Source organism: Notolepis coatsorum, assembly GCF_963971535.1.
Source record: "Notolepis coatsorum genome assembly, chromosome: 1".
NCBI classification, from domain to species: Eukaryota; Metazoa; Chordata; class Actinopteri; order Aulopiformes; family Paralepididae; genus Notolepis; species Notolepis coatsorum.
In genome coordinates, this window is record NC_140165.1 from 169,971,860 (window position 1) to 169,998,725 (window position 26,866).

Sequence of the window (26,866 nt, forward strand, 5' to 3'; positions counted from 1 at the left end):
TTCGGGAATCGAACCCGGGTCGCCCGTGTCGCGGCTGAGCGCGCTATGTGGTTCGCCACTGGGGCGCCCAATGAACAACTAACTTTAGGTTAGTTTAACTTGTCCGTGTGCAGTCCTTTCGATTAGCCCCACCGTTCATTGTAAACAATGATGCATGTAGTTACTGTGTGTTGTTGTAGCCACCGGTTAATTCACAATTTCTTATTGGTTTGTCATGACAAACCAATTACATAATCCAACATATGTGTAAAGAAACAAAATATTCCAGTTAACGGTATATTTTTTTAATGATTCGTTACGGCGTAATCAATACTTCCATTTGTATAAATTGCGTTAAGCGGAGTTTAGTATTCCTGCCTGGCTGAGGAGCTTGTTGCGGCTCATGCGCATGCGCGTGCTCGGCCAATCAGAGCAACGCGGAAGGGCTTGTTGCTTGCCGAAAGTATTCACGCGACCTGCAGGGTATAAGAGGGTGTGGCACCCAGCGTGCGCTCTCTTGAGGCATGGGAATGTGTAGCAATAAGGCAATGGAACTGCAGCCTGTAACAGAGTTGGAATAAAGACCTTAACTGAGAAATACATCTGCCTCGAGTCGTGAATAACGTGGTGTATATCCAAGCAATGTTACAATGTTAATCATCACTTTCATCCTCCTGTGAGCTATACAATACACACACAAAGAGTAATGACACAGAAATGTGTAGCAAGACATTAATAACTTTAATTATGAAGAGCAACTGAAATAAGTAAGCTATTTGCATTTACACATACAAGACTTTCAGTTATAGGAGTCAAAAGGTAACGTGACATGAAAACGTGTTACAAAGAACTAAGGCTGTGCAGTATCCTCCTAAAGGGAAGCGAAACAATGTCACATTAGAACTGTCAGGAAACTCTACATTGAGGTAAACACTCATCTATACAAATAAAAACACTTTGCTTTTCAAATCAATGGCTCCAAATTAGCCATTCAAAACGGTTTAACACTCAATAAAAAAAAAAAAAAATTGAGGGTTTTGTTTCTGTATTCAAATCCATAAGGACTGTTCGAGGCAGTTAGAATCGCCGTGGTGCCCCTTTGAAAGGCTTGAATCCTCCAACGCTGCCCCCACTGGACATAGAGTTGCTGGTGATCTGTACAATTCGATTCATGCCCGATGAGGAATGGCTGAAGGGGGGGGGGGGGGGGTTGGAAGAGAAATAAAACCAAACTCTTAGTTTATTTGCATTTCATGATGGTAATACCATAACTCATTGGGCGCCAAAAACAAAATCTCATTTTTAGATGATTTGATCTTTTTCCTTTGATCCCCGTTCTAAACACTCAGCCGGAGCTCCCTAGGTCTCTCTAGCTCATCTGCCTACGTTGGAGACCTGTCTCAAACCCTGCCCCTTTTCTTGATCCTCCAATCACAGCTGTCGCTTACCTCTGACTTCCTCGTACAAACTTTGTTTGTACGAGGAAGTCAGAGGTAAGCGACAGCTGTGATTGGAGGATCAAGAAAAGGGGCAGGGTTTTGAGACAGGTCCATTGCAATGACGATCGAATCTCACCAGGTGGCAGTATCACCTACCTTTTGAACTGGGGATATCACTTGTCCCCAGTACTGAGTTTACCTCCATCTCTTTCCGCCTAGGAGTGGATCACAATATAGCAATCGGTGGAAGATTTGGTGCCTCAGAGCTATTCTTTCCCGTATGGTAGACATGTCCAATATACACAAGTAATTGCGATCGCCATGGAATCGACTGGGATTTATTCATTTTGGAGTACTTTCTGACTGAGGTAAGGTCAATCTTAGGTAGCCTGCTGGTATTTCTTTTACGTAAAACATGTTTCTGTACAGTGTCGTGTTTTACCGGACGTAAAACATGCTCGACAAACACAATCGCGGTTTCTAGTTAAGACACATATGTACATGGTATATACCTTTGATTTGGAAGTATTTGGGGTTTCAGGCGATCAACCAGAGCGATTTGGGCATAATGCATATAACACGCCATATCTCGCGATCTATGAAAAAATACTGGATTATTTTGGAAAGGGGCGATGTTTAGGGTGTAATAGCGCACAAACTACAATATGTAGAAATTAACTGATTAGTCAGTGATGGACTATGAACAATGCCTGTCAAATGAGCCATACTATTGTATCCATAGCTATAATACAGAACACATGATGGGTTTGCAAACATCGCTAAAATGGTCAATATCGCTGGCGCCATTTAGTACAGATGGGGAAAGAGGGTGGCGCCCAATGAGTTAGGGCTTTTAATTTATGATATTTCATGATAGTATCTTAAGGACTTTTAGTTTATCGTATTTCATGATGTAATACCTTAAGGGATTTTAGTTTATTGTATTTTATAATGGTAATACCTTAAGGGCTTTTCATTTATCATATTTCAAAATGCTAATACCTTAAGGGCTTTTAGTTTATCATAATGGCAATACCTTGAGTGTGGAGCCATCATGCTGCCCCGGCTGTCTGCCATCCTGCGGTTGTCAGGGAAACCCCCACCCTGGGAGCCTGCCCCACCGTGCCACTCCTTCCTCTGACCTTGGTCCCTACCGTTGCGCTCCACCACCACCTGACGGCCAGAGCCAAACTGTGGGACAGAGATGGGCAGAAGATCACAAACTAGAACCCCGGGAGGCTCTTTTAGAAGCAGCTGCCATGTATGAATGGGATCATGATGGATGCATAGGAACTGTGCACTCCTTCAGAGTAAGAACCATATTAAGTCCATATTTTATTTGTTTTGGACAATCTCAAGCTCTACTGTCTTTAGCTATAAATATACACAATACTTTCAGGGTTGTAGTTGAAGTATGCTGACCTGGTTCCCCATCACCATGGGTCTGCCTCCATCTCGACCACTAAAGCTAGTCCTTCCTCGGCTGGCTGAGGAGCCTCCTCTAAGGGAAGGGCCTGGACCCTCTCTGCCGGACCGCTCTGGACGCATGCGCACAGCTCCGCTGCTCAACACAACATTACCACATGTAACACGTTACAAACAGCAAACACTTGCCGTCGCTTAGAAAAGGAAGAGACCATTTCTGGAATTTAATATTTGGGGAGGTAAATAATAAAAAGAAAAAACAGGCTGTAAACCACATAGGCTCACCAATTTATTGATAGTGCACAAGAGGTGGCAGCGTAATTATGGTATGAAGCTAAGTAGGCCCAGAAGCATAACATAATGACTGAGATGCAGGATTATAGCTTTGGAGCATAAATAAATAGACATCCTTTATGTAATTAACATGGAAAAATGTATGATGCCAATTTGCTTTATTCAAACTCATTGACTGATGCAATGGGGTGGAAGGACATGTCCCTTCACTTCCAACATAACAACTTTGCTTTAAAAATAGTGCTTCAAGAACTGAAATACCTAATCAAAATAAGCAGATGCTATTATAATTACAAAATGATTGCTCAAATCAGATTGTTTTTACCCACCATAGTTTTTGTAATTTAAAATATTTATAAGTTAATATCTGCTCGTTGTCATGCATTGATAGCTAAGAAAATAATTGGGCAATCAAATATGCATCAATCAATTGCATGAGTGAGTCACATGGGTTGTAACTAGAATAATTCCATTCTATATCGTTTTGATACTATTTTTTAATGAGGTTTTCATAACATGTCGTCATAACACAGTTCTTGAGAGCATGTCGTGGTTTTTCCACTCCAGCCTGGTTCTTGATTCAAGGTGACAGTGATGCGAGTTAAGCCAATAGCTAAAGCATTCTTACCGTATGTCCCCCTTGTTGTCATTTATGCTGCCTTCGGTCTTCCACCCTCCGTGACTAGTGTCTCTGGGAGGGCGGTTGTGCGACATGCCGGGCATGGCTGCTCTGGCTCCCACGGGCCGGTTCGACATGGGAACGGGTCTGCTCTCATCCCTGTCCCTGCGGGTGTCCGTGTCTCGGGGGGGAGGCGGGGGGGAGGTTCCGCGGCCTGTGTAGATGGTCTTGGGGTAGCGATCGAACCCGGAGCGCTCTCTTTGAGGAGCGGGACGACTCTTCTTTGCTTCTGGCTCGGTGTCAAACCGGTTGCGTCTACAGATAGGATTGGGATGGGGGTCAGCTGTTAGAAAACTAATATCCCTCCATCAACATCCCACATAAATAGCCTTCAGAGAAATAACTGTGTACTCTTTCCCTATTATGTATTATAATTTTTTAAGTTTAAATATCAACATTATCTGGCCATCCTCAGTAAATACTATCAAACTCCTCTGACCTCATCTGGTCTTTCCAAAGACAAGAGATGGGACGTGCGCACACTACACTACATAGCACTAGTTAGCTTAGCGGTTAATGTGGACATGGCAAGGAAGCAAAGCATGTTAGACACATTGTACATTCCTCGTGCTGGTCTGTGATTATTATGAAATGACAATTGCTTGTCATTGAAGGTCCACGCTGGTTTGTGTCTATAATGAAATGACAATTGCGCGTCATTGAATTCTGATTATTTTCTAACTGGGCGGGTCTTAGGTATCGAAATGTGGCACAGATTGATCTAACGTCAGGGCTGTACGCTAAGCTTTTTCACTAGGGGCACACTTTACAAATTTAAGGGCAAAGAATATTTTTTAGGGGCACATTTTTAAATAACTATTTTACCATTATAGTAGGGCTGGGCGATATGGCCTCTAAATGATATCGCGATATTTTGACATTTCCTCTAAAGCACTTAAAAATGCTTGATTTAACCCTTTGATGCATACAGTCATGCCAATATGATGATTATAATAAGTCCCTGCAACATATGTTTGCATTATTAAACCATGAAGATGCTTTAAAAAATAATTTAATGAAAATGTACTAAGAGTAGTCCACTGACAAAAAAAATTATTTACATCTATCTAAGACAATTTATATAAAAACTCTTGGGTGCCTTAAGACTTTTACACAGTACTGTGTTTTCTATCCACTTTTGACTATACCTTGTAACCGGTAGAGCAGCTCTAAAATAGCAATGACGTCATGTAACCACAGCGCAACTATTTCACTGCATTTGCCCCTAAAAATTGATAGAATTAGTCATAGATAATAGATATGTGCAAACTGGAAAAAGTTATTTGGAGGCTTCGCGCAGTGGGCGTGTCAACACGCAATTGTCATTTCATAATAAACACATATCACTGCGGCGCACAGCAAGTTTCAATTTCAGTTCCTGGCATTTTTAACCAGTGGAGAAAGGGAAGAGATTTCCCTATCGTTTTTCTTATATGAATTATTCTACGTTAATAAAACATACCTGGTGATCAACTACAGTTTGCCGTGAACATTATGATATGTGTGTAGTGTTCTGATAACGACGGCTGGGCAGCGGGAGCTGGAAGCTGGATTTTGCGAAAAGCATGCAGCTGCAGAGCCGCAGAGCGGGGCCTCTGTGCCTGCACAGTGCAATACTCCAATTCAGCCATTGGGTGGGGGGCGCTGTTGAGCGGGCCTGTGACCGGACCGCGTGTTGCTTAATGACATGTCATGAGTGCAAGAATGTGACAATTTGACCATGTGACCGCGGCAACGCGGGAGAGCGGCAGTGCGGAAATAGGCTGTCTCTAAGACAAACTCTAACCTTAACCAGCTCCTTAACAGCGCCTAAACTTAACCGTTCTAACCTTAACCAACTCCGAAACAATGCCTAACCTTAACCTTAACCATGCCTAACCTTAACCATAGAAAGAATATTGCCATTCTCTTTGACAAACTCTAACCTTAACCAGCTCCTAACAGCGCCTAAACTTAACCGTTCTAACCTTAACCAACTCCGAAACAATGCCTAACCTTAACCTTAACCATGCCTAACCTTAACCGGCGAAAGAATACACGTAAAAAAAAAATCACGTTAAAAAAAAAAAAATCATGGGATTCGAACTCGTCAACAACGAACCGCAGGACCGCTGCTATGCCAGGTGAGCTGAAGCGGCGAATGAAAATTATGGCGGATTCCTGCGGCGGTTACCTAATTCCGCTCGCGCTCTGCCGCTCCGCTCGCTCTGCCGCTCCGCTCGCTCTGCTCTGCGGTTGCCGCGCCTGCCGCGGGGCATGGCGCAGCCAATCAGGGAAAACGCGGAAGCAAAAGCAGCACTCATGACATGTCATTAAGCAATAGGCGACCGGACCTGAAAGCGCCCCTGCTCTGCGGCTCTGCAGTTGCATACTATTGGGATTCGTTGGGAGCAGCACGGAGTCTCGACTCTGGACTTATTTTATTTGGAATATAATGACTGTATACGCAAAAGTAGCCTAGTTTTAAGTTAAAATATTATAAATCTACATGCCTTTTGTATCCAATTTGTATGGATTAATTTAGGAGTGAAATGCGAATGAAGGGTTGAAATCAGTACTCGCAAGCTTGCCCCCAGATATTATTTTAAACTTGCACGGACTAAATTAGGGCGCAATTTGCGACCATCTCGTCGCAGTGTATAGCCCTGTCTAACGTAAATCGATACTCTGTAGTACCGACGTAATTCGGTCGATAGCCTTAACACTTTCGGCGCCTGACTCGAGATATCTCGGGTTTTGGTCGTGTCCCTTCCCCCCCCGCCCGATATTTTTATTCATTATTCATCCACGGACCTCGTGTTCCCATAGGCATAGGGAATCATTCTGAGATCGCCAAAGTGCAATACCGGCCTGCTAGGTGGCGGTATCGCCCACCCTTTGTTACACTTAAACCCCTCCGGGCGCTGAATTTAGACGGAGCCAAGTAAATCGCTTCATCGGACCACTTCAAAACGCATGTAGCACACTCGATCCATAAGTTGTGCCAAATTATGTCCGGGACCAGATGGACACCAATACTGGAAATCGCGAGCAGACAATTGGAATATTCTTTTTGGAATACGCCCGATCAAAGGTAAGGACTATCTGACGTCAATTTCAGCTTGATCGTACAATGTTTTCATATCGATCCAGCTGATCAGCGTGTGTGGTGTTCAAAACGAATACAGTTACTGGCCATCAAAGCATAAAAAAACGTGATGAAACATAATACCTATTATATACATTTGATTTGGAAATAGTAGCGTGTCCAGGCAAGAAACGCCAACGCTTATAGCAGAATTCACGTAGCGCCCTATAACTCAGCTTTTCAGGAATGATCCCGGATCACTCCTAAACGATACAATTATCTAGGGGTGCACCGATATATCGGTCGATAAGTGCCTTGTTGACTGCCATCGGCCGATAAGCTCAAATGTGCCGATTGCAGTAGCCGATAAATATCCATCAATTTGTGTCGCGTCAATCTGGCCCACACGTTAAAACGTCCTGCACAATGCCGCCCCCACACACACGCTACTGCATCAAAGTTACTACTTATGATTAACAAAGGCATTTGTTTTGTGGCATTAACGTTATATACCGTACTTTTCGCACTATAAGCCGCACCTGACTATAAGCCGCAGCAGCTAAATTAAATGATGTGTACATATATAAGCCGCACTGGACTATAAGCCGCATGTGTTTTAATGTTTAATGACCATATGTAAGGAGTGGAGCCTGCGGCTTAATTTGACTCAACGCGGGAAACCTCACCCGGCCCGGACACGGAAAGGATTGACAGATTGATTGCTCTTTCTCGATTCAGTGAGTGGTGGTGCATGGCCGTTCTTATATTGAGCTTTAAGTTCCCACCTCTACAGAGAATGACTCCCATTGGGACACAATACTGTTGGACAAATAACATTAACTCATTTACAAGTTGTATTAAGTTTAGCAAATAAGGGAACAGATAAATAACATTTCAATGCAGTAAAAAAAGCAATATTTCGATTTTCGGGTTTTGTCCACATATAAGCCGCACCGTTATATAAGCCGCAGGGTCGAAAAATGTATGGAAAGGCTTTTATTATAACATTCGTTGCAGTAAAATCATTATGCCTCGTTTAGTCATCCTGCGGAGCGCTGGTAATCTACTCGTCGGCCGCAGGGAGCTAACGTTAGTAGCTTTGTTGTTAGCTCTCGTCAAAATCAATGGCGGACATAGCGGAAGTAAAAAACGAATACGCGCTTGCCGATTGGTGGTAAGAACAGCAGGAGGCGGGTGCAAGCGGTGTGACGTAATTGGCAGAATCGACTGTCAATAAAAATGGTTCCATTGCATTGCTTTGGTTGAGAGCAGAGTCATAGAGAGAGAGATAGTGCACCATGGCATGGTGGAATTAATACCATAAACATATTTCTTGATGTTTCCTTTTTTAAGTAAGTAAAGAGGCCTATGTTCATATCGGTGAGCACAATTTGTAACACAAAAAGAGAGACGTGTAGCCTATTTATTTATTTAATATTTTATTTATTAATTTTATTATTATTTTATTTGTTGCCATGGCTCAAATAATAGTCACGCATAGGGCTAAAACATTTTCATAAACAATAATATAATTTCTTGTTATATGGTTATGGTGGGAGCTTTTCTATGCATTTGTCTGATTGATTGATTGAGAACTTTATTGGCAGATTGCAGAATGGGTACAATGCAGTACAGCTCAGTGGACTGGAGGATGAAAACAGAAAAAGACTTTCAGCTTTTTTACATAAGGGTCCTCCATTTTCAATTCATCAAAACATTTAGAGACATACAAATATACAGTAGTTTCATAAAAAAAATATAAATATATATATATATACCGTATATTATAATTTTTATTTTTTTGGCACAAATATCGGTATCGGCCGATTGTGTTAGTTGAACAATCGGTATCGGTGGCACATTTTCATATCGGTGCATCCCTACAATATTCACCACGGGATAATGCGCAAACTTATACATGAAACAATTATCTATTTTTTGCATGTTCGACGGAAGAAAGTCACTGTCAAATGACCATAGTATTGTCTCTATAGCTATAATATAGAATATAGATATAGCTCTCCAAACATAGTAACGCACAGTGAAAATATGCTATGGAAACCTGGTGCGTTAGCTACAAGGATAAGGCTAATGGCTGGCGCCCAATGTGTTAAAAGTACCGGGTTCAGTACCCATCCCTAATTGTCACCTTGCATGAATGTTATTAAGCAGAGAATCATGCGCATTTGATGATGTACATTACAATGGTTGACTGGCAACTGCTCAGAAGTTGTTTAAACTGGCAGGAATGTGTTTAAACCTGTTCAGTGGTGCAGCAGGTGACAACACTGTTAGGATCAAAGCAGGGGCGTGGCTACCTGTCGTAACTGTTGGGCTGCTCGGCAGCGGCGGCGGAGAAGCGGCCCCTCTCTTGCGGGCTGAAGTTTGAGAAGCGATTCTGCTGGCGACTGTAATCGGAACCCTGGTTGAGACGGACATCAGGCTCAGACTGGATCTTCTTGTTGCCGTTCCAGTAGGGATCATCCCTTCGGCTGAAACATTTGATAAAAACAAAAATCAGACAATTAATTAGGGATGTCCGATATTATCGGACGATATTGGCATACAAATTTGATATCGGATTTTTTTTTTTTTTTTTTTACATTTATTTAATCTTTATTTACCCAGGCAAGCAAGTAAGAACAAATTATTATTTTATTTATTGTCAAAGTATGCATAATGTGTTAATTACACGACAAGAGATATGTAATGTTAATTACCTGAAATTATTCAGTTTTGGGGGGGGGGGGGGGGGGAGAAACCCTGCATATATCGGTATCGGTTGATATCGGTATCGGAAATTAAGAGTTGGACAATATCGGTATAGGTAAAAAAGCCAATATCGAGCATCCCTACAATTAATATATCTTTAGACGAACACATCAGTAGTATTACGACTGAGACCGGGTGTCCCTCCATGTCAAGAGGGCAAACATTAGGGCAAACAAATGATTTCCACCACTATGATGACAGAATCCTGCAGACTGTATAAGGGCTAGCTGGCTGACAGGAGCAGTGTGTACCTGTGGTCCACATCACGGCCTCTCTTCAGGTTGTTTCTCTTCTCCTGCTCAAGACGGAGCTGCTCCTGCTGCCTCCGCAGCATGTCCCGTTCGTGGGCCAGTCGCTCTGCCTCTTTGCGCCGCTCCTGAAATCCAGAAGGGAAAACTTAACATGAAGCTCTGACTTAAAATCAATCACAAAGTCATGCATGTCAAGAACGTTAAGTCTGTTAACCTCTTAAGCCCGAGCGGTCTGGTACGAGATTGATATCATTCCATAAATCCATCAATAAAGAACGTATTAATTAATGTTGCGTTTCTTTTTCAAATGTAGAGACCTTAACCCTGTCAAATTGTATCTTTTCTAGGGGTGTGGAAATGTCTCGATTCTAAGATGGAATTTATGGAATTACATGTCTGCAAAGTGCAAACGTGTCGTTTACAGTTTACAAGGCCATTTGCATATTCGTGGTATCTAGGGACATCTATGGACCTCAGTGAATGTATTCCCAGTGTCAGAAATATTGTGTCTATTACTAGGCTTGCTTAAATTGTGATGAAACAAAGGAGAATATGAATTATGATTTTTCTTTGCATCTTTGACAGTGAATAACACCATGCTAATAATGACCAGACATGAAAAACTGCCACTGATCTCGTTCAGTACCTTCTTGAGATCATGTGTACAAAAAATCTAAGGAAATGAATAAAGGGAAGATGGTTTTGTAGATACAGTACTGAATTCTCCCATCGGGACCAATGCAATTTGAAATATTATTATATAGAATAGCAGGCTTATAAATTACCTTATTATAGCCAATTCGCACATTTATGGATTGTGCCAAATCTTATATTTCAAATGCCAGAGTTCAATTAGGATTTAGTATCACCAGGCATGCATAAGAACAGATAATGAAATCTACTGTATGTACAGTAGCTTTTTTATTTTTATCAGGGTGCCACCATTTTGAAACTAATTTCAAATCTAATTGTTGCTACATGCTAAAAATAGGGAAGAGAGGGCGGCCGGGTAGCGCAGCGGACTAAGCGTCTGTCTACCACCGCAGAGACAGTGGGATCGAATCCAGCTGCGGTACCTCCGGCTTGGTCGGCCGTCCATACTGACACAATTGGCAGTGACAGCGGGTGGGAAAGGCGGTGGGGTGGGTCCTGGTCGTTGTAAACAGCAACTCCTACAGTTCGGTCGGGGCGCCTGCACAGCGAGGGAAGGATCTGGGGGAGGTAGTGTGACCCTTCCACACGTCACACTCCCCCAGTGAGAGTCCGCGCTGCCAGGTGAAAAGAAGCGGTGGGCTGGCTACACATGTGTCGGAGGAAGCATGTGATAGTCTCCGCCCTCCCAGACCGATGGTAGGGGGTAGAGTGCGCAACGACCAGGAAGGGGATTGGGAATTGGCATAACGACTAACATTGGGATGGGAGAAAAACGGAAAAAGGAGGGGGAAAAAGATAGTAAAAAAAATAAGAACAATAAAAAATAGGAAAGAGAAACCTGCGCTTCAATATATGTCAATAACGTTAAGTTGTGTGATTTATTATCCCGAATAATAAGAGATATAAAAAAATTCATACCGAAGTAATTTGGGAAGTGTCGTTCGGAAAAATTCCAAAGGTCCAAATAAAGACCAAGCATGGCTTTGTCAGTATTCCAATGTACAGCCCCACCCAACCCCATCCCTCCTACCCAACCTCCTCCAATGTACAGTTTCTATGTCAAATGTATGTCAGTATTCCAATGTACAGTGTGTGTCCCCCCCCTACCCAACCCCCCCCCCCCCCCCCCACCTCCAATGTACAGCCCCACCCCACCTACCCAACCTCCCCCAATGCACAGTTTCTATGTCAAATGTATATACACTCTTTTTCTGGATTTTTTTAGTATCACAAACAGTACTGTATTTGAAAATCTGGTATGTCATAAATGTATAGATGTAGCAGTACTGTCTATCTGTATGTCGTGTGTGTCATATGATGAATTGAAAATGGGGGACCCTGATGGAAACAAGACGAAAGTCTCTCAGGTCTGCATCCTCTTAACAATTGTATGTATTGAGCTGTACTGTACCCATTCTGCAATCTGTTAATAAACTTTTCAATCAATCAATCAATCATCGAAAGCTCTCGGTGTCCTCTACAAAATCGCTGCAAAAAACTACAATTCCCCATGTTAAAATTTTCCAAAATGGTCGACTTTCGCGAACTATAAAACACCAAAACGAAAATGAAAATCGATATAACAATTTAACATATTGGTAAACTAACATATTGATCATAATATACATTATAAATGCTGTTGCGACATGGTTATGATGTTTATACTTGAATACGTTTGAAAAATAAAACGATACTTTTGTCAAACAGTCTGGAGAGATTGATTTATGACGTGATGTAATTTGCGGTCCGCCGATGGACCGCACGGGTGGAAGAGGTTAAAATGCTACTCCTCCTACAGTTTTTACCCAATCTGCACGAAACGTGGTACACATAATCTGTAGACCAATGTCTACACCGGTATGATTTATGTTTTTGATTTTCCAATGCATTCGCTTTTGACAGTCAATTGAATTTGGTGACAAAGCCGCCAAACAGGAAGTTGAGTCATGTCTCAGAAATGGTTTAATGTATCAAAACCAAAAATTTGGCAGACTGTTTAGGGACCCTCACGTGATCTCTGTCACCAAGTGGCATGTTGACAACTCGTGCACTCTAGCGCCACCAACGTGTCAAAGTTGGAGTCACGTTTATGCCTGTAACTTTTGGTTTAATTATTATTATTATTTTTGGATTGCAGCATGCAAGGTACACTTTTGGTCTTCTGCACAATTTCACAGATTTTAGAGTGGGGAGAGCTGCATTTTGAAAAGATTTCACACATTTTCTAAACTACACTTCCCTACGCCAGCCCCTGTCAAACATCTGACTTCTAGCGTGAAGCTTTTTCTCTCTTTATTTACGGGGTCCAAACCTGAACGTTATTCCCCTTAACACATTCCCCGCCATAGGTTATATCCATCAATATAGCCAGCCTGCCATAGGGATGGGAATCGAAAACCGGTTCCCGTTGGGAATCGATTCCTAATGGTCCGATTCCTGGAATCGCATGCCTCTGTGACTATCGATTCCTCTTATCGATGCCAGGTTATTCCTACAGTTGCGCATTAACGTTAGCGCAGACTATTTGATTCCTTAAGGGCTCGAAATTGCCTGGGTTTTGGTCATATGCTCCCGAAATGCTCCCGCTTTTTAACGTTAGCTAATCAAGCTCACAGAGAGAGATAACAGCTGACGGCAGGTAGTACAGGTACAAATAAAATAAAAAAGGGGGTTGGGGCTGTTGTGTAAACCTTGTACTCTTTAGTTCACATATAATAAGAGACGGAGAGCGTGTGATCAGGTTGACTGTTTGTTTACTAATGTAAGTCAGGAAGTACCGTGCAACATACAAACATGTCCGTGTAGCAACACGAGCCAATACCTTACAGGACAGGGGCCCGGGGAGGGAGCTCTGTGTGTGTGTGTGTGTCTCTGAAAGACCAGAGACCGAGAAGTCAGAGGAATAACGACCTGTTGAATGCAACTACGGTTAAATAGATTAAATTAGTTTAAGATATTGAACTGTAGTTACATTCAACAGGTTGTTATTCAATAGATTAAATTAATTTAAGAATAAAAAAAAAAATATTTAAGAGAATCTCAAATACATTATTTTATTTAAGTGTAGGCTATAGTTAATGTTATATTTTTTACAGTTTTTGTATTTTTCTGACATGGGGGCTCAACAATAAATGACAATCAGAAATGTTGCATGTCGTTATTCTAACCAGCTTAGTTCTGTTGCATTTCCAATTTATTTATTTAAATTATAAATTGATCAGGAATCGATAAGCAGAATCGATAATGGAATCCTATCGATAAAATATTATCAATTCCCATCCCTAGTCTGCCAGCACTATAACCCTATGGAGATGTTTACCTTCTTTGCAGGGCTATAACTTTTTAAATTGTATTGCTATATTGACATTACTATGGCCCATTCAACATCGATTACCTATCGTTCAGGATGTGGGAACGTTATATTTTTTCATTCATACATTGTTGTGTTACTAGCGTCGAGAATATAAGTATGTTTTTAATCTTTTCTGCTGTAATTCCAAAAACAGTAGTTATAGGCCCTGAAGCATAATATAGATTATCGATTGGCGTTTCTTTCCCATACACGCTATATAAAAAAATTCAAATGTATACGATCGGTATACATTATGCTTCATCATGCGTGGAGGAAAGGGGGGGGGGGGGTCGTTTATAACTCCTTGATCGTCAGTAACGGCTTTATTTACTATGGGTTGATATGTTGAGCAGATGGTTTGCAGTGAAATGAATAAACAATCGGGTTGAAAATAACGTTAGTGACCTCTTACCGTGCGCCGATGAGACTGGATGAGAAAGATCCCAATTATTCGACGCTGATCTCCTACATCCATTTCCGGTTTGTATGGCGCAATAAACGCCGAAATCATATAGATTATTACGTTATGGCAGCGATCCATATGCACTATAGTGTTTGTCAGGAGTCCCGTAACGAGATGCGACTGCTGGAGGAATTTCCTCGACGCACCGATGACACCATCCGGTTTTGAGTGTGTAACTCGCCCGACCATCCACCAGGCGGCGGTATTGAGGCGTTGCAGTCCCATTTCGGGTCCCGCTGCAGCGGTTCGGTGGATGAATTATGAATGCCATGGCGAAAAAATGAAATATTGATCTAAAAAACACTGTACAGCGTTGTTGGCGTTCAACGCATGGCGGGCAATAACGCTGTAAAGCGATTTTGGCGACCAATGTGTTAATTGGCTGATATCAATCCCTGTCTCCTGAGCCGTTCAGCCATTGTGTAGTGTGATGTGTGCCTGGTGCAAGTGTATGGCAGCCATTGAGCCTGCGTAGCCCAAGGTTGTCTAGAGTGTCTCGAGTGTCTAGAAAAGCGCTATATAAATGTAATGAATTATTATTATAAAATAGAATGTAATTCGTTTCTTTTTTTTTAATCCACTTTTTCTATTTTTCTCCCATCCCAATTTCGCTGTGCCAATTCTCCCCTCCCCTGTCTTGAACGTTGCTCGCATATGCCCCCCACTGGCCAGTTGTAGGGAGGATAGAAGCCTTGCATCACATGTGCCCTCCGATACACGAGGAGGCAGCCTGTCACATCTTTTCACCTGCCAGCGCGGACTCTCATTGGCGAGGTGTAACGTGTGGGAGGCTCACACTACCCCCGCCATTTCCTGTCTCTGCTGTGCAGGCGTCCCCCAACCGACCTGTAGGAGTCGCTGTCCACAACGTCCAGATTACCACCCATCGACTTCCACCCACTAACTCTGCCAATTGAGTTAGTATGACGGCCGGCCCAAACCGGAGGCAACGCCGACAGCCGGATTCGAACCCGGTGTCTCTTGCGTTGGTGACGAGTGCAATGTCCGCTGCGCCACCCAGAATGTAATTACCGTAAATACTCAAATATAGGACGGGTCTTCTATTTACCTCTGTTGCAAAGAGCACCAGGCCTTTATTAGAGAGAGGCTTATATAAGAGGCAGGCCTTAATTTCTAAAAATGACACTCATGGACATAATCCCTTCATTTTCAGACTTTTATTGCATTATTATTATTATAATTTTTTTTTATGCCAACGCCATATAGATAGCGAACGTTAACGTTTGCAAACGAAGTCAACGTCATCCAGCTGACACCACAGATCTAGATATTATGACAACGTTAGCTAGCGGCTAGCGCCAACCAGAGGGAAACATTAATGTACGGTAGTTAGTGTAGCGGGAGGCAGCACTTGATTTGCATTGGCAAGAGTTTATCTCATTCTATATCACGGCACGAAAACTAAAAAAAAATCTTTTTTTTTGCGACCTTATATTGGAGACGGCCTTTATTTGTCTGCATGCATCAAACCCTCGGCCATTATAAGAGGCCCGTCCTTTATTCGAGTACCCTCCACTATTAGAGGATTTACGGTAGTTGCTCTACCTTTCTGTGAACGCCTAGAAAAAAAAAACATGTTGCAATCTGATGAAAAATGGCAGAGCAATTTACATTATAAAAAAGTAAGTAGATTTCATTCACGGTTTTTGCTGCCCTGTCAGGGGCGCCTGGTGGTACTAAATCCAGATTGAACTCTGCCATGGGAAAGGGGAGATTTGGCCCGATCCATAGATGTGTGACTTGGCCATAATGAGGTCATTTATAGGCCCGATATTCTATAATCATATTTCAAATTGCATGTGTCCGGATGGCAGAATTCAGTACTGGATCTACAAAACCTCTTGTAAATCATCTGCCCTTTATTAATTTGCTTAGATTTATTGTACACTTGATCTTGCATGGTGTTATTCACCATCAAATGAAAAATGTTTATTGATATTCTCCTTTGGTTCATTACAATTTACTCAAGCCTAGTAACAGACACAATATTTCGGACACTGGGAATACATTCCCTGAGATCTAGGCCTGCCACGATAACACATTTTGCTGGGCGATTAATTGCCCCCGAAAATATCGCGATAAGCGATATTATTGCGACCGGTTAGAGAATTTTTTTGAGAAATTTATTTCCCAAAACTTTTATTTTGAAGCCCACCGCTCCGTCTTTTCCGGTGTTTAAGACTTTTATTTTGAAGCCCACCGACCGGACCGGAAGTATTGTTGTGATTATCCTAGCCGACAACTTGTCTCGTCCGGTTGTGTTTTTTAGTTTTAACGTTAGCTACTAACGTTAGATGCAGCTACTACAGGCAATCAACGATGAGGAGGAAGCGTCAAAGCAGTATTATAATAGAATAGCTGTGGTGCGTAGGCACTGCAGCACGACTCGAAAACGACCTGTTATAATAAATTAATTCATGTTTAACTTGTCCCCGTCTCCAGTCCTTTGACTAGCCCCACCCGTTCATTGTAAACAATGATGCATGTAATTGTATTAACGTTATTCTGTGTTATTCTAACGTTACACTACAAATAACGCTACTTGGTTAAAAGGAGCAACACTATTGAGAAATGTAGTTAAGCTATGTGGTGTTGCCCCACGGAGCTCCTGTGCTGTGCTGTAGTAAAGCCAGCGGCCCGCCTCCCAACACGGACAGTGACTGACAAGGGGCACTGGTTCCGCCTCATTAAAACAAACGCGCAAATAGCAATTAATCGCGTCCGTCAAAATCATTGCATTCATTTAAATTATCGCGGCAATTAATCGATGTATTGCTTATCGCGGCAGGCCTACTGAGATCGATAGATACCAAGAACATGCAAATGGCACTCGCAGAAGTGGAGCAATCTTCCATTTAGTTAGGTATGTATTTGTAGGCGAATTTTCAGAAAATATGGCTCGGGCTTAACCGTTTAACTCCTCAATAATGAGTAAACTCGTGTTTCGCCGCCAACGCTTGAGCGCCATTAACGAGTACATTCGTTTTTGTATCCTTTGATATTTTCCCTTTGATCCCCGTTCTAAACTATCATCCGGATCACTCTAGGTGTCCCTGGCTCATTTGCAATGCCGATCGAATCTCACCAGGTGGCAGTATCGCCTACCTTTTGAACTCTGATAGAAAGGGATCAGTAGAGACAATGTCTGAACTGGACTGTCAAGACTCGCTCTGAGGGGGAGGAGCTCTTGCAGAGCAATCGCTAGTAGATCTGCTCGCCTCAAAACCTAGTTTCCCGTAAACACGTGAACATTACATATAAACGAGTAATCGCGATCGCCGATGGGATCATTGGAATTATTCTTTTTGGAGAACCTTCTGGCTTACCTTCCCAGAGAACAGTCGCATTTCTTTCCCTCTCCCTAGGTCTCTCAAGGCCGTTCCTACCGCTGCTTCAACTGCCTCCCTGAAGCCGTCTTGCTGTGTCGACTCTACTTTTTTTTCTCGGAGGAATCAACTCAACTCCCTACTCAAACCCACTCGATATGGATCTAATAAGCTGGTCATTTTCTGCTCCAAGGAAGCAGTATTCGACTTATCGGATCTGCCCGCTTGGAACATTTCAGTCTGGATTTTCTATTGACTCTTGGGGGAAATGCAACACGATTTGTCTCTTTCCTCTTGAGATTGAAGATGTGGAAGATATCCATCTCCTCACATTCATGCTGATCGGTTTGGGAGCGATCGTCATCTGGGATTGGTTTTGTTTAAAAATTATTCGGAAGGACGTAAATCCTCTGGCGATCCTCTGCCAGGATTGAAGCCTCCCACATTGAACTGATTAAGAGACTCGCGCTGCACCAGGCGGATGAACAATTGAGATCAAAGGTCATGTTGGGGACCACACAGGAGATTATGACCGTGTTAAATCGTGATTAAAGCTAAATTGGGGCATCTTTCTTGGGAAGCTTGCTGCCCTACCCCCCCCCCCCCCCCCACCCCCCCACCCACCTCGTCCCAGCCAAAACAAAATTTCCATGCTGAGGATTGTGGAGCTCCAAGGCCAGGCCTGGCTGAACGGAGATAAGGATGGCATGGGGCCCCCACCCCCCCTTCCACGCGTATGTCCAGCGCCTGTCCCACGTGTAATTAGTAGGGATGTCCCAAAGATCCGAATCGACAGCTTTTCCGAAGATCGGGATCGGCAAAAGAAAAAAGAAATCAGCAATTATTTTTTTTTATTCAACAAACATGACCATGTTCACGTCTTAAACTCATACTGAGGCCTTAATTTTGGTTTTAAATTGCATATCACCATTAATTTATTTATTGTCACACAGAGCAGAAGAATCCCAATTTCTCACATTACATTCACCCTGAATGTTGACGTTATCCAGGTGAAAAGTTAAAGTATTTGCCCTTTGAGCTCAGAGCCAGTCCCAATGATAACGTGAGGCTGGATGGATGAAAAATGAATGGATATCGCTAATAAAAGAAATAACGATTAAATAACGAGATTTCTCGTCATTGGCACTCAACGCATGGCGAGTTAACACAACTAATCTAGTCTCACGTTAGTGCTGCAAACTCTCTGAGCTCCATTGGGAAAATACCACCGCCTATCGTCTCTCCCTGTGTTACTGCACCCCTTTGGAATGGATTGAATGAAACACATGGTAAAAGAAAAATCCTGCTTCCTCATTTTACTTCTCGGGCAAGTCACCCGAGAGGATAGGATTCATTGTGGACCATCAGAACAGTGTGGAATACATATTTCCGGTAAGCGTTGGATCAATAAACGCGATCGATATTTGGAATGGCGATCAGGAATTGGAATAAGCTTTTTGGAGAACATCTGATCTGAGGTAAGGACAGGGATTAAAGCAAAAAAAAATCTCCTGACTGAACTTTTTTTCTGGCCAAGTCATATTCTTATTTTAACCTCTACTGTATTTTTTTTTAATAGCGTTAGCGTTTTAAGGGAGCCTACTTGTAGAGCGAGCCTACTGTCCTGACTGTGACTATAGAGACCCTACTGTTGTGTGCTGGAGAGCGTGAATGCAAGTCTTGTGGCTAGCTTCTGATTGATGGCGAGCTAGCACCCCTCCCCACTTTGAACCATGAACTAAATGGCTTGTTATCATACAAACAAGGGACTAAACACGTTTCGCAATTATGCCACAACAACAATGGACAGTCTCCTCCCCACCGTTTGTATATATTTATTTACCACCCACTCACTCACCCCCTCCTAATGTACAGTCTCCTCCTCATCATATGTATATATTTACTGTTAGGATCTCTGGGTAACAGTACTGTATATTTGCATATCGTATATGTGACAAATGTAACAGTACTATTACTATATACCTGTAAGGCATGTATGTCCCTATGTCATAAATGTCATGATGTCATGTGTATGTTGTGTATGTCATAAATGTCACTATGAATTGAAAATGGGGGACCCTGATGATGTAAACAAGACAAACGCCTTTCTCTGGTCTACATCCCCTTAACAATTGTGTGTATTGCTACTGGATTTACAAGATCCAGAGTGAATGAATGAATGAAAACTTTATTTAATACACGAGACCCTCTTCTTGGGACCAAGTAAGGTTTTGTCGATAATCCAATGTATAGTTACAACCCCCCCCCCATCCCACCCAACCACCTCCAATGTACAGTTTCTTCGTCAAATGTATATACTCTTTTTAGACTATTTTTGTATCACAAACAAACAATAGGCTACTGTATTTGTAAATCTGGTATGTCATAAATGTATAGATGTAGCAGTATTGTCTATCTGTATGTCATGTGTGTCATATATGTTATGATGAACTGAAAATGGGGGACCCTGATGTAAACAAGACGAAAGTCTTTCTCTGGTCTGCATCCCCTTAACAATTGTGTGTATTGAGCTGTACTGTACCCATTCTGCAATCTGTTAATAACAATCAATCAATATTTAACAGATTGCAGAATGGGTACAATACAGTACAGCTCAATACACACAATTGTTAAGGGGATGCAGACCAGAGAAAGACGTTCGTCTTGTTTACATCAGGGTCCCCCGTTTTCAATTCATAGTGACATACATGACATACAGGTATATAGTAATGTTACATTTGTGACATATATGATATGCAAATATACAGTACTGTTACCCAGAGATCTCCCGGACAAATGGGAGAAAGACGTTTATTGAGCTTAAAAACAATTGATACCGCAAATAACGTTCTGATTAACAAAGTCATTCGTTTTGTGGCATTAACGTTATCTAGATTTATCAACATTCATACATTTATCAGAAAGCGAGCGGCGCAAGCACACACACGAAACACCACCAACAACAACAACAACGACAACAACACACTGCTTGTCGCGTAAATAACGTTCTGATTAACAAAAGGCATTCGTTTTGTGGCATTCACGTTACCTAGATTTATCAATAGCAATAGTAATATATATGTTTCTTTAGACTAGAATAAGTCAAATGAACTTACGGTCTCGTAAAAAGTTGCCGCATGGTGTTGATGAGTCAAGTTTACTCGCGAGTAGAGCTAGACGCTAGAGAGTCTCAAAATGGGCGCTTCCCATTGGTGCTGAGCACAGCGGAGGCGGGTGAAAGGGCTGTAAACTCAGAACAATCTCGCCTTCTGGTTGGTTGCATTTGCCTGAGAATTTGCCGATTGCTCGCAAATGACTGTTTGGTGCGGCCGCGGTAGGGGAAAAAAGGATATTTGACGCCTCTGATTGGCTCAGGTTAAAATCCGTCACGACTCCAAATCAAATGACGGAATCTCCAAATCAAATGGACGGATATCCGTCCCAAGACGGAACGCTTTAATGCCTGGGTAAGGAATCTATTTTACCAGTCTTAGGATAATCAGACCTTTTTTCACAGAGATATCAACGTGTGCCCTATGTGTGTGTGTGTGTGTGCGTGTGTGCTGATCAGGAAATGAGAGAATCGATTTTTCAGCTTGCTTCTATAGCGTGCATACGTACACATATACCGGTACTGTCAATAATCTAGCGTTTATTTGAAAACTATTCATAAATAGGCCGAATATTCCAGAATATTCCAGTAAGGGCGATTATCACAGAATCTTTATATTTTCCTGAAACTTAAAAAAAAACAAGCATTTTTCAAAATGGTATAAAACGGAAATGAACAGATTAAAAAACAATCCGTTTCGACAATGTTGACTGCAAACAAGTCATTAATAAGCTACGGCCAGATTAGACACATAGCCATAATTTAAGACATAGTTTATGCGTTTGCAAATATGAGAGCTCTATCATTGAAGTGAGTGAAGGCATTCAAGGGGGGTAAAGCGCACCGCATGGCTGGCAATGAAAGTGTTAAAGGAACGTGCCAACATTATGGGAAATTCTCCATAGTCAAGATAAGAAGATAGTTGGCGATTCCCTATCTGCGTTCAGTAAAAGGTTATCCGGCTGCAAATAGCCTAGCTTAGCACAAATGAATAGAAGTGGATATGGACCACTAGCATAGCTTAGAACTCTAGGCCAACAGCTAGGCTAGCTGGTCCAAATCCGCTTCCATTGACTCTGCTGGCCTCATCTTTTACAGCGGAGTAATGTTCAGCCTTTGGTTGCGTTGGCACCTGCCGATAAGACGTACCTGCTCGATACCGATCCTCTCTCTTTCCAGCCTTTCCCTCTGCATCCGCTCCCTTTCCAGTTTTTGTCTCTCCATCTCTAGCTTCTCGCGTTCCCGGAGCAGGGTATTGTGCTCCTCACGATCCCGCCGGAACTGATTGATACGGTTCCGCTCCAGCCGTTCGATCTCTGCGACCTCACGCCGCCTACAAAAAAAGGACACAGCGGATGACGGTCATATTCACGGTCCTTAACACTTTCAATGCCCAAAACATGATAAGACGTTTTATCAGCCCAATGCCTGAATGCCCACGACGACAATTATCGTTAAATTTTTTTATTAGCGATCTGAATTCATATTTCATCAACAGAGTCTCCCGTTGGTATGCAGCCCCTGTAGGAGCTCAGATGTGATAAAACCGCCCCTTATCGTCTCCCAGATGGTAATGCACCCTTTTGGAATGGACTCAATGAAAATGGATGAGAAAGAAAAATCCGGAATCCACATTTTACTTCTCAGGCATGTAACCCGAGCCGATCGGATTAATTGTGGAGCCTCAGAACAGCGTGGAATACATATGTACAGTATGTAGCGTTGGATCAATAAAAGCGATCGATTTTTGGAATGGCGATCAGGAATTGGAATGATCTTTTTGGAGAACATCTTATCTGAGGTAAGGAATCTATTTTACAAGTCTTGGGATAATCAGAGTTGTATTCGCTGAGATCTAAGCGTTCGCCCTGTGTGTGTGTGTGTGTGTGTGTGTGTGGGCGATCGCTTTGAGGAAATCAGAGAATCGATTTTTCAGATCGCCTATATAGCGTGCATATGTACACATATACTATCGATAATCTAGCGTTTATTTGAAAACGATTTCATAAATAGGCCGAAAAATTACAACAATATTCCGGTAAAGGGCGATTATCATGGAATATTTATATTTTCCTTGAAAACGAGGGCTTTTCAAAATGCTATAAAACGAAAATGAACCGATAAAAAAACAATCCGCTTCGACAATGTTGACTGGAAAACGAGTCATTGATAAGCGACGGGCAGATTAGACACATAGCCATAATTTAAAACATAGATTAGGCGTTATTAACGCTAACATTGAAGTGGATGGTGGGCATTCAAGCGGTAAATCAAGATTAAGCTTGGGCTCTGAAAGTGTTAATGTGTTGTGTAATGTAATGCAGTCACCCGACGGGTTTTCATCGAGTGCGTGGACAGCGTGTCGGTTACCTGCGCAGCTCCTCGGCTCTGCGGGCGCGCTCCAGGCGCTCCCGGCGCTCACACATCCTCTGCTTCTTCATCTTCTCGAACGGCATGAAGTCTTTAACGTCTCCTTTGTTTGAGAGAGGTCGTCCTCTGTCCTTCATCATCTCCAACTGGTGAAAACATAAAACACTTCAGTGTTTCCCATTAATTACTTAAGACTGTGGCGGCCCGTCTAATTTGTCCCGCCACAGTTGTATAATGAACCGAAAATAATATTTTAATAATTCTTTTTAATAATTTTTTTTAAATATGAAGTTTGCCAATAGGGATGTATCAGTAGTATTGGCAGTGGTAGTAGTCGTAATAGTAATCCAGTATATTTTTTATTTTCTAAAAAATAAACCAGTTCAACACAGTTAACCACTTTTGCTTCATTTCTTTGATGGCTCAAATGTATGCTCTAGTCCAGTGGTTCCCAAACCTCTCCTCTCCCCAGCCGTTCCATGTATTTGTAAAATTCCACCACCAGCACACCTGATTCAACTAATAAAGGGCTTGTTAAGTTGAATCAGGTGTGCTGGTGGTGGAACTTAACAAATACATTGAACGGCTGGGGTGCTTCGAGGAGAGGATTGGGAAGCACTAGTCTAGTCGATTTTGTGTTTTGAGCACAAAGTTCATCATAGATCTAGCCTCTTTATTTTGCTTTCAAAGTGCACCAGATTGATGCATTTAACTTTAAAATGTACCAAAAGAAATGTCCAGGGGGAGCATGCCCCCTTCACCCACCACAGTCTCACAAAATCCTGTGGGAAACACTGCACTTGTTTAGATTAAATGCAATAGAAAACCTAAATATATAACCTTCTCAAACATCTCATATTTGTATACTTATTTATTGTCTATATTTATGTATTTCTACTATTATCCTCCATCTACCCTCTACTATCAAAGTAATATCTTATCTTAAAACATAAAATAAAATATATTCAGTGTTACTAAAACAACAACAAAACGGTTTCAGACCTCCTGTGGCGGGATCAGAGCTCTGGGAGGTCGCTGCATGTTCTGGTTGCGGAAACCGGGCTGAAAAAGAGCAGTAGAGAATCATGTTAACATCCGATAGGAGATTTGAATGTACATTTTTTAATATATATAGGGATGTTCGATATTAGCTCTTTTTTTTTTCCGATATTGGCCAACTCTTAATTTCCGATACTGACCGATATGTGGGGTCTCCCCCCACCCCAAAAAACGGAATAATTTCAGGTAATTAACATTACATCTCTTGTCGTGGAATTAACACAACATTATGCATACTTTTGACAATAAATAAAATAAGAATTTGTTCTTACTTGCCTGGGTAAATAAAGGTTAAATAAATGTAAAAACAATTCTAAAAGATAATTTTTCTTTTTTGAAAACAGATACCGATCATTACCGATTTTAATGCCAATATCGGACATCCCTAATATATATATATATATATATATATATACACACAAAACGTATAGACATCAAATCTCCAGCTGCATTATTACTTTGTGAAAGGTACTTCTGAAAGGTTGTCTCATTCTGTTGGGCTCTCCTTTGGCATGGTCTAACACCAACATCTTCCCAGGGCTCTTGGTCCCTACAGAGTGAAAGAAAAAGAAAAATGTCATATGCTTGGCTTCTCTAAGCATTAACGCCAACACCACCAGGAACTCAAATAGAATGAGGGGCAAAACTTACGCCCATGCTTTTTGTCGTCTTTCTTGGAAGAATCTTGGCCCGAGCTGGATGAGGCTGCTTCAGATTTTGCACTTTTAGACTCCAGTTTTTTAGAAGAATCTTTGTTGTCTTTCTCCAGCGGCTTCTCTGATTTCTTATCTTCTTTTTTAGAGGATGGTTGCACTCTTGAATAAAAGAAAAAACAAGTGAATACATTTCCTTTCAGTTCATCTACAACGGATACATTTTCAATTTGGTCTTCACCCACTTGCTAGGTGTCTTGGTTGCCGTGGTGCTGCGTTTATCACTTGATGACTTGCTGCTACTCGCTTTGTCTTCCACCTCCTTCTTTGGTGGTTCTTTTTTGAAAGGATCACTTTTAACCTAAAAATAAAAACATGTACACATGCACACACCATTTTGTATCACCATTTTGGAGCAATACAAGATTCAACATATACAAAAGCCATCTGCCTTTTCTCCCCAGATAAGATGACATGCAAAGCTCTAGAAAATCCCAAATCCAGTAATACTCTAACAAACCATAAATTAGGGCTGGGCGATATGACGATATTATATAAATATCGGGTACAGTTCATTAACTATACACTTTTTCAACGTATCATGGATATCGTGATGTTTTGCCCAAGAGGATTGTGTCGCGTCAATCTGTCCACACGTTACTCGTTCATATCTCAGCCTGTGCTGAGATATGCCCATTCCGCGGTCTGTTAATAAAGTTTTCAATCAGACAGATGTATGGAAAGGCTTTTATTATAACATTCGTTGTAGTAAAATCATTATGCCTCATTTAGTCATCCTGTGAAGCACTGGTCTCCTACTCGACGGCCGCGGGGAGCTAACGTTAGTAGCTTTGTTGATGTTCAGCACACGGGACATTCAGGAAGTCAAAAACTAATAACGCTTGCCGATTGGTGCTAAGAACAGCAGGGCGGGTGCAAGCGGTGTGACGTCATTGGCAGACTCGACTGTCAATCAAAATGATTATGTTTCCGTCAGAATGAATGAATGAAAACTGTATTAAAAGGTTGCAGAATGGGTACAATACAGTACAGGAGGATGAAGACCAGAAAAAGACTTTCGGCTTTTTTACATAAGGGTCCTCCATTTTCAATTCATCAAAACATTTAGAGACATACATATATACAGTAGTTTCATAAAAATGCTAAAATGCTATTTATTGATTGATTGATTTAAAACTTTAACATATTGCAGAATGGGTACAGTACAGCTCAATACATACAATTGTTAAGGGGATGCAGACCAGAGAAAGACTTTAGTCTTGTTTACATCAGGGTCCCCCATTTTCAATTCATCATATTTCATATCTAAATCATATAATATCTCATATGCAATATATAATCTAATAATCTAAATCTAATATAAAAATGCTAAATGCATGGGTATTTTATTTTGTCTTTAATGTTAGCTTGCAAACTCAAATACTGTCTTGGTAAGCCTCATAATGAATTGTTTGGGGTAAAAAAGAAAAACATTGTGATGTGTATCGTGTATCGCCGAAAGGTCAGAAAATATCGTGATATCATATTTAGGCCATATCGCCCAGCCCTACCATAAATAGGAAAGTACAATAACCAAAACATAGCGATATGTGTTCAGTATTTCCCACAGGATTTTGTGAGAATGTGGTGGGTGAAGGGGGCATGCTCCCCCTAGACATTTCTTTTTGTACATTTTAAAGTTAAATGCATCAATCTGGTGCACTTTGAGAGCAAAATAAAGAGGCTATATCTATGATGAACTTTGTGCTCAAAACACAAAATCGACTAGACTAGTGGTTCCCAATCCTCTCCTCGAAGCACCCCAGCCGTTCAATGTATTTGTTAAATTCCACCACCAGCACACCCGATTCAACTTAGCGGTAACTAGCCTTTATTAGTTGAATCAGGTGTGCTGGTGGTGGAATTTAACAAATACATGGAACGGCTGGG

General features: G+C 41.7%; 1 protein-coding gene across 1 annotated transcript in view; it reads right to left on the reverse strand.

Annotated features, from left to right (window-relative positions):
* Nucleotides 1-697: 697 nt before the first annotated feature.
* Nucleotides 698-26,866, reverse strand: part of LOC311230948 (SAFB-like transcription modulator) — a 59,440-nt gene continuing 33,271 nt past the window's right edge. Inside the window, exons 9-20 of the mRNA XM_084317401.1 lie at nucleotides 25,162-25,277; nucleotides 24,915-25,078; nucleotides 24,722-24,813; nucleotides 24,207-24,266; nucleotides 23,205-23,350; nucleotides 21,984-22,167; nucleotides 9,907-10,031; nucleotides 9,202-9,375; nucleotides 3,766-4,071; nucleotides 2,841-2,979; nucleotides 2,455-2,609; nucleotides 698-1,168 (exon numbers count right to left, since the gene is read on the reverse strand). Of these exons, the coding sequence (XP_084173527.1) occupies nucleotides 1,057-1,168; nucleotides 2,455-2,609; nucleotides 2,841-2,979; nucleotides 3,766-4,071; nucleotides 9,202-9,375; nucleotides 9,907-10,031; nucleotides 21,984-22,167; nucleotides 23,205-23,350; nucleotides 24,207-24,266; nucleotides 24,722-24,813; nucleotides 24,915-25,078; nucleotides 25,162-25,277 (1,773 nt within the window). The 3' untranslated portion in view covers nucleotides 698-1,056. The remainder of the gene's footprint in view (nucleotides 1,169-2,454; nucleotides 2,610-2,840; nucleotides 2,980-3,765; nucleotides 4,072-9,201; nucleotides 9,376-9,906; nucleotides 10,032-21,983; nucleotides 22,168-23,204; nucleotides 23,351-24,206; nucleotides 24,267-24,721; nucleotides 24,814-24,914; nucleotides 25,079-25,161; nucleotides 25,278-26,866) is intronic.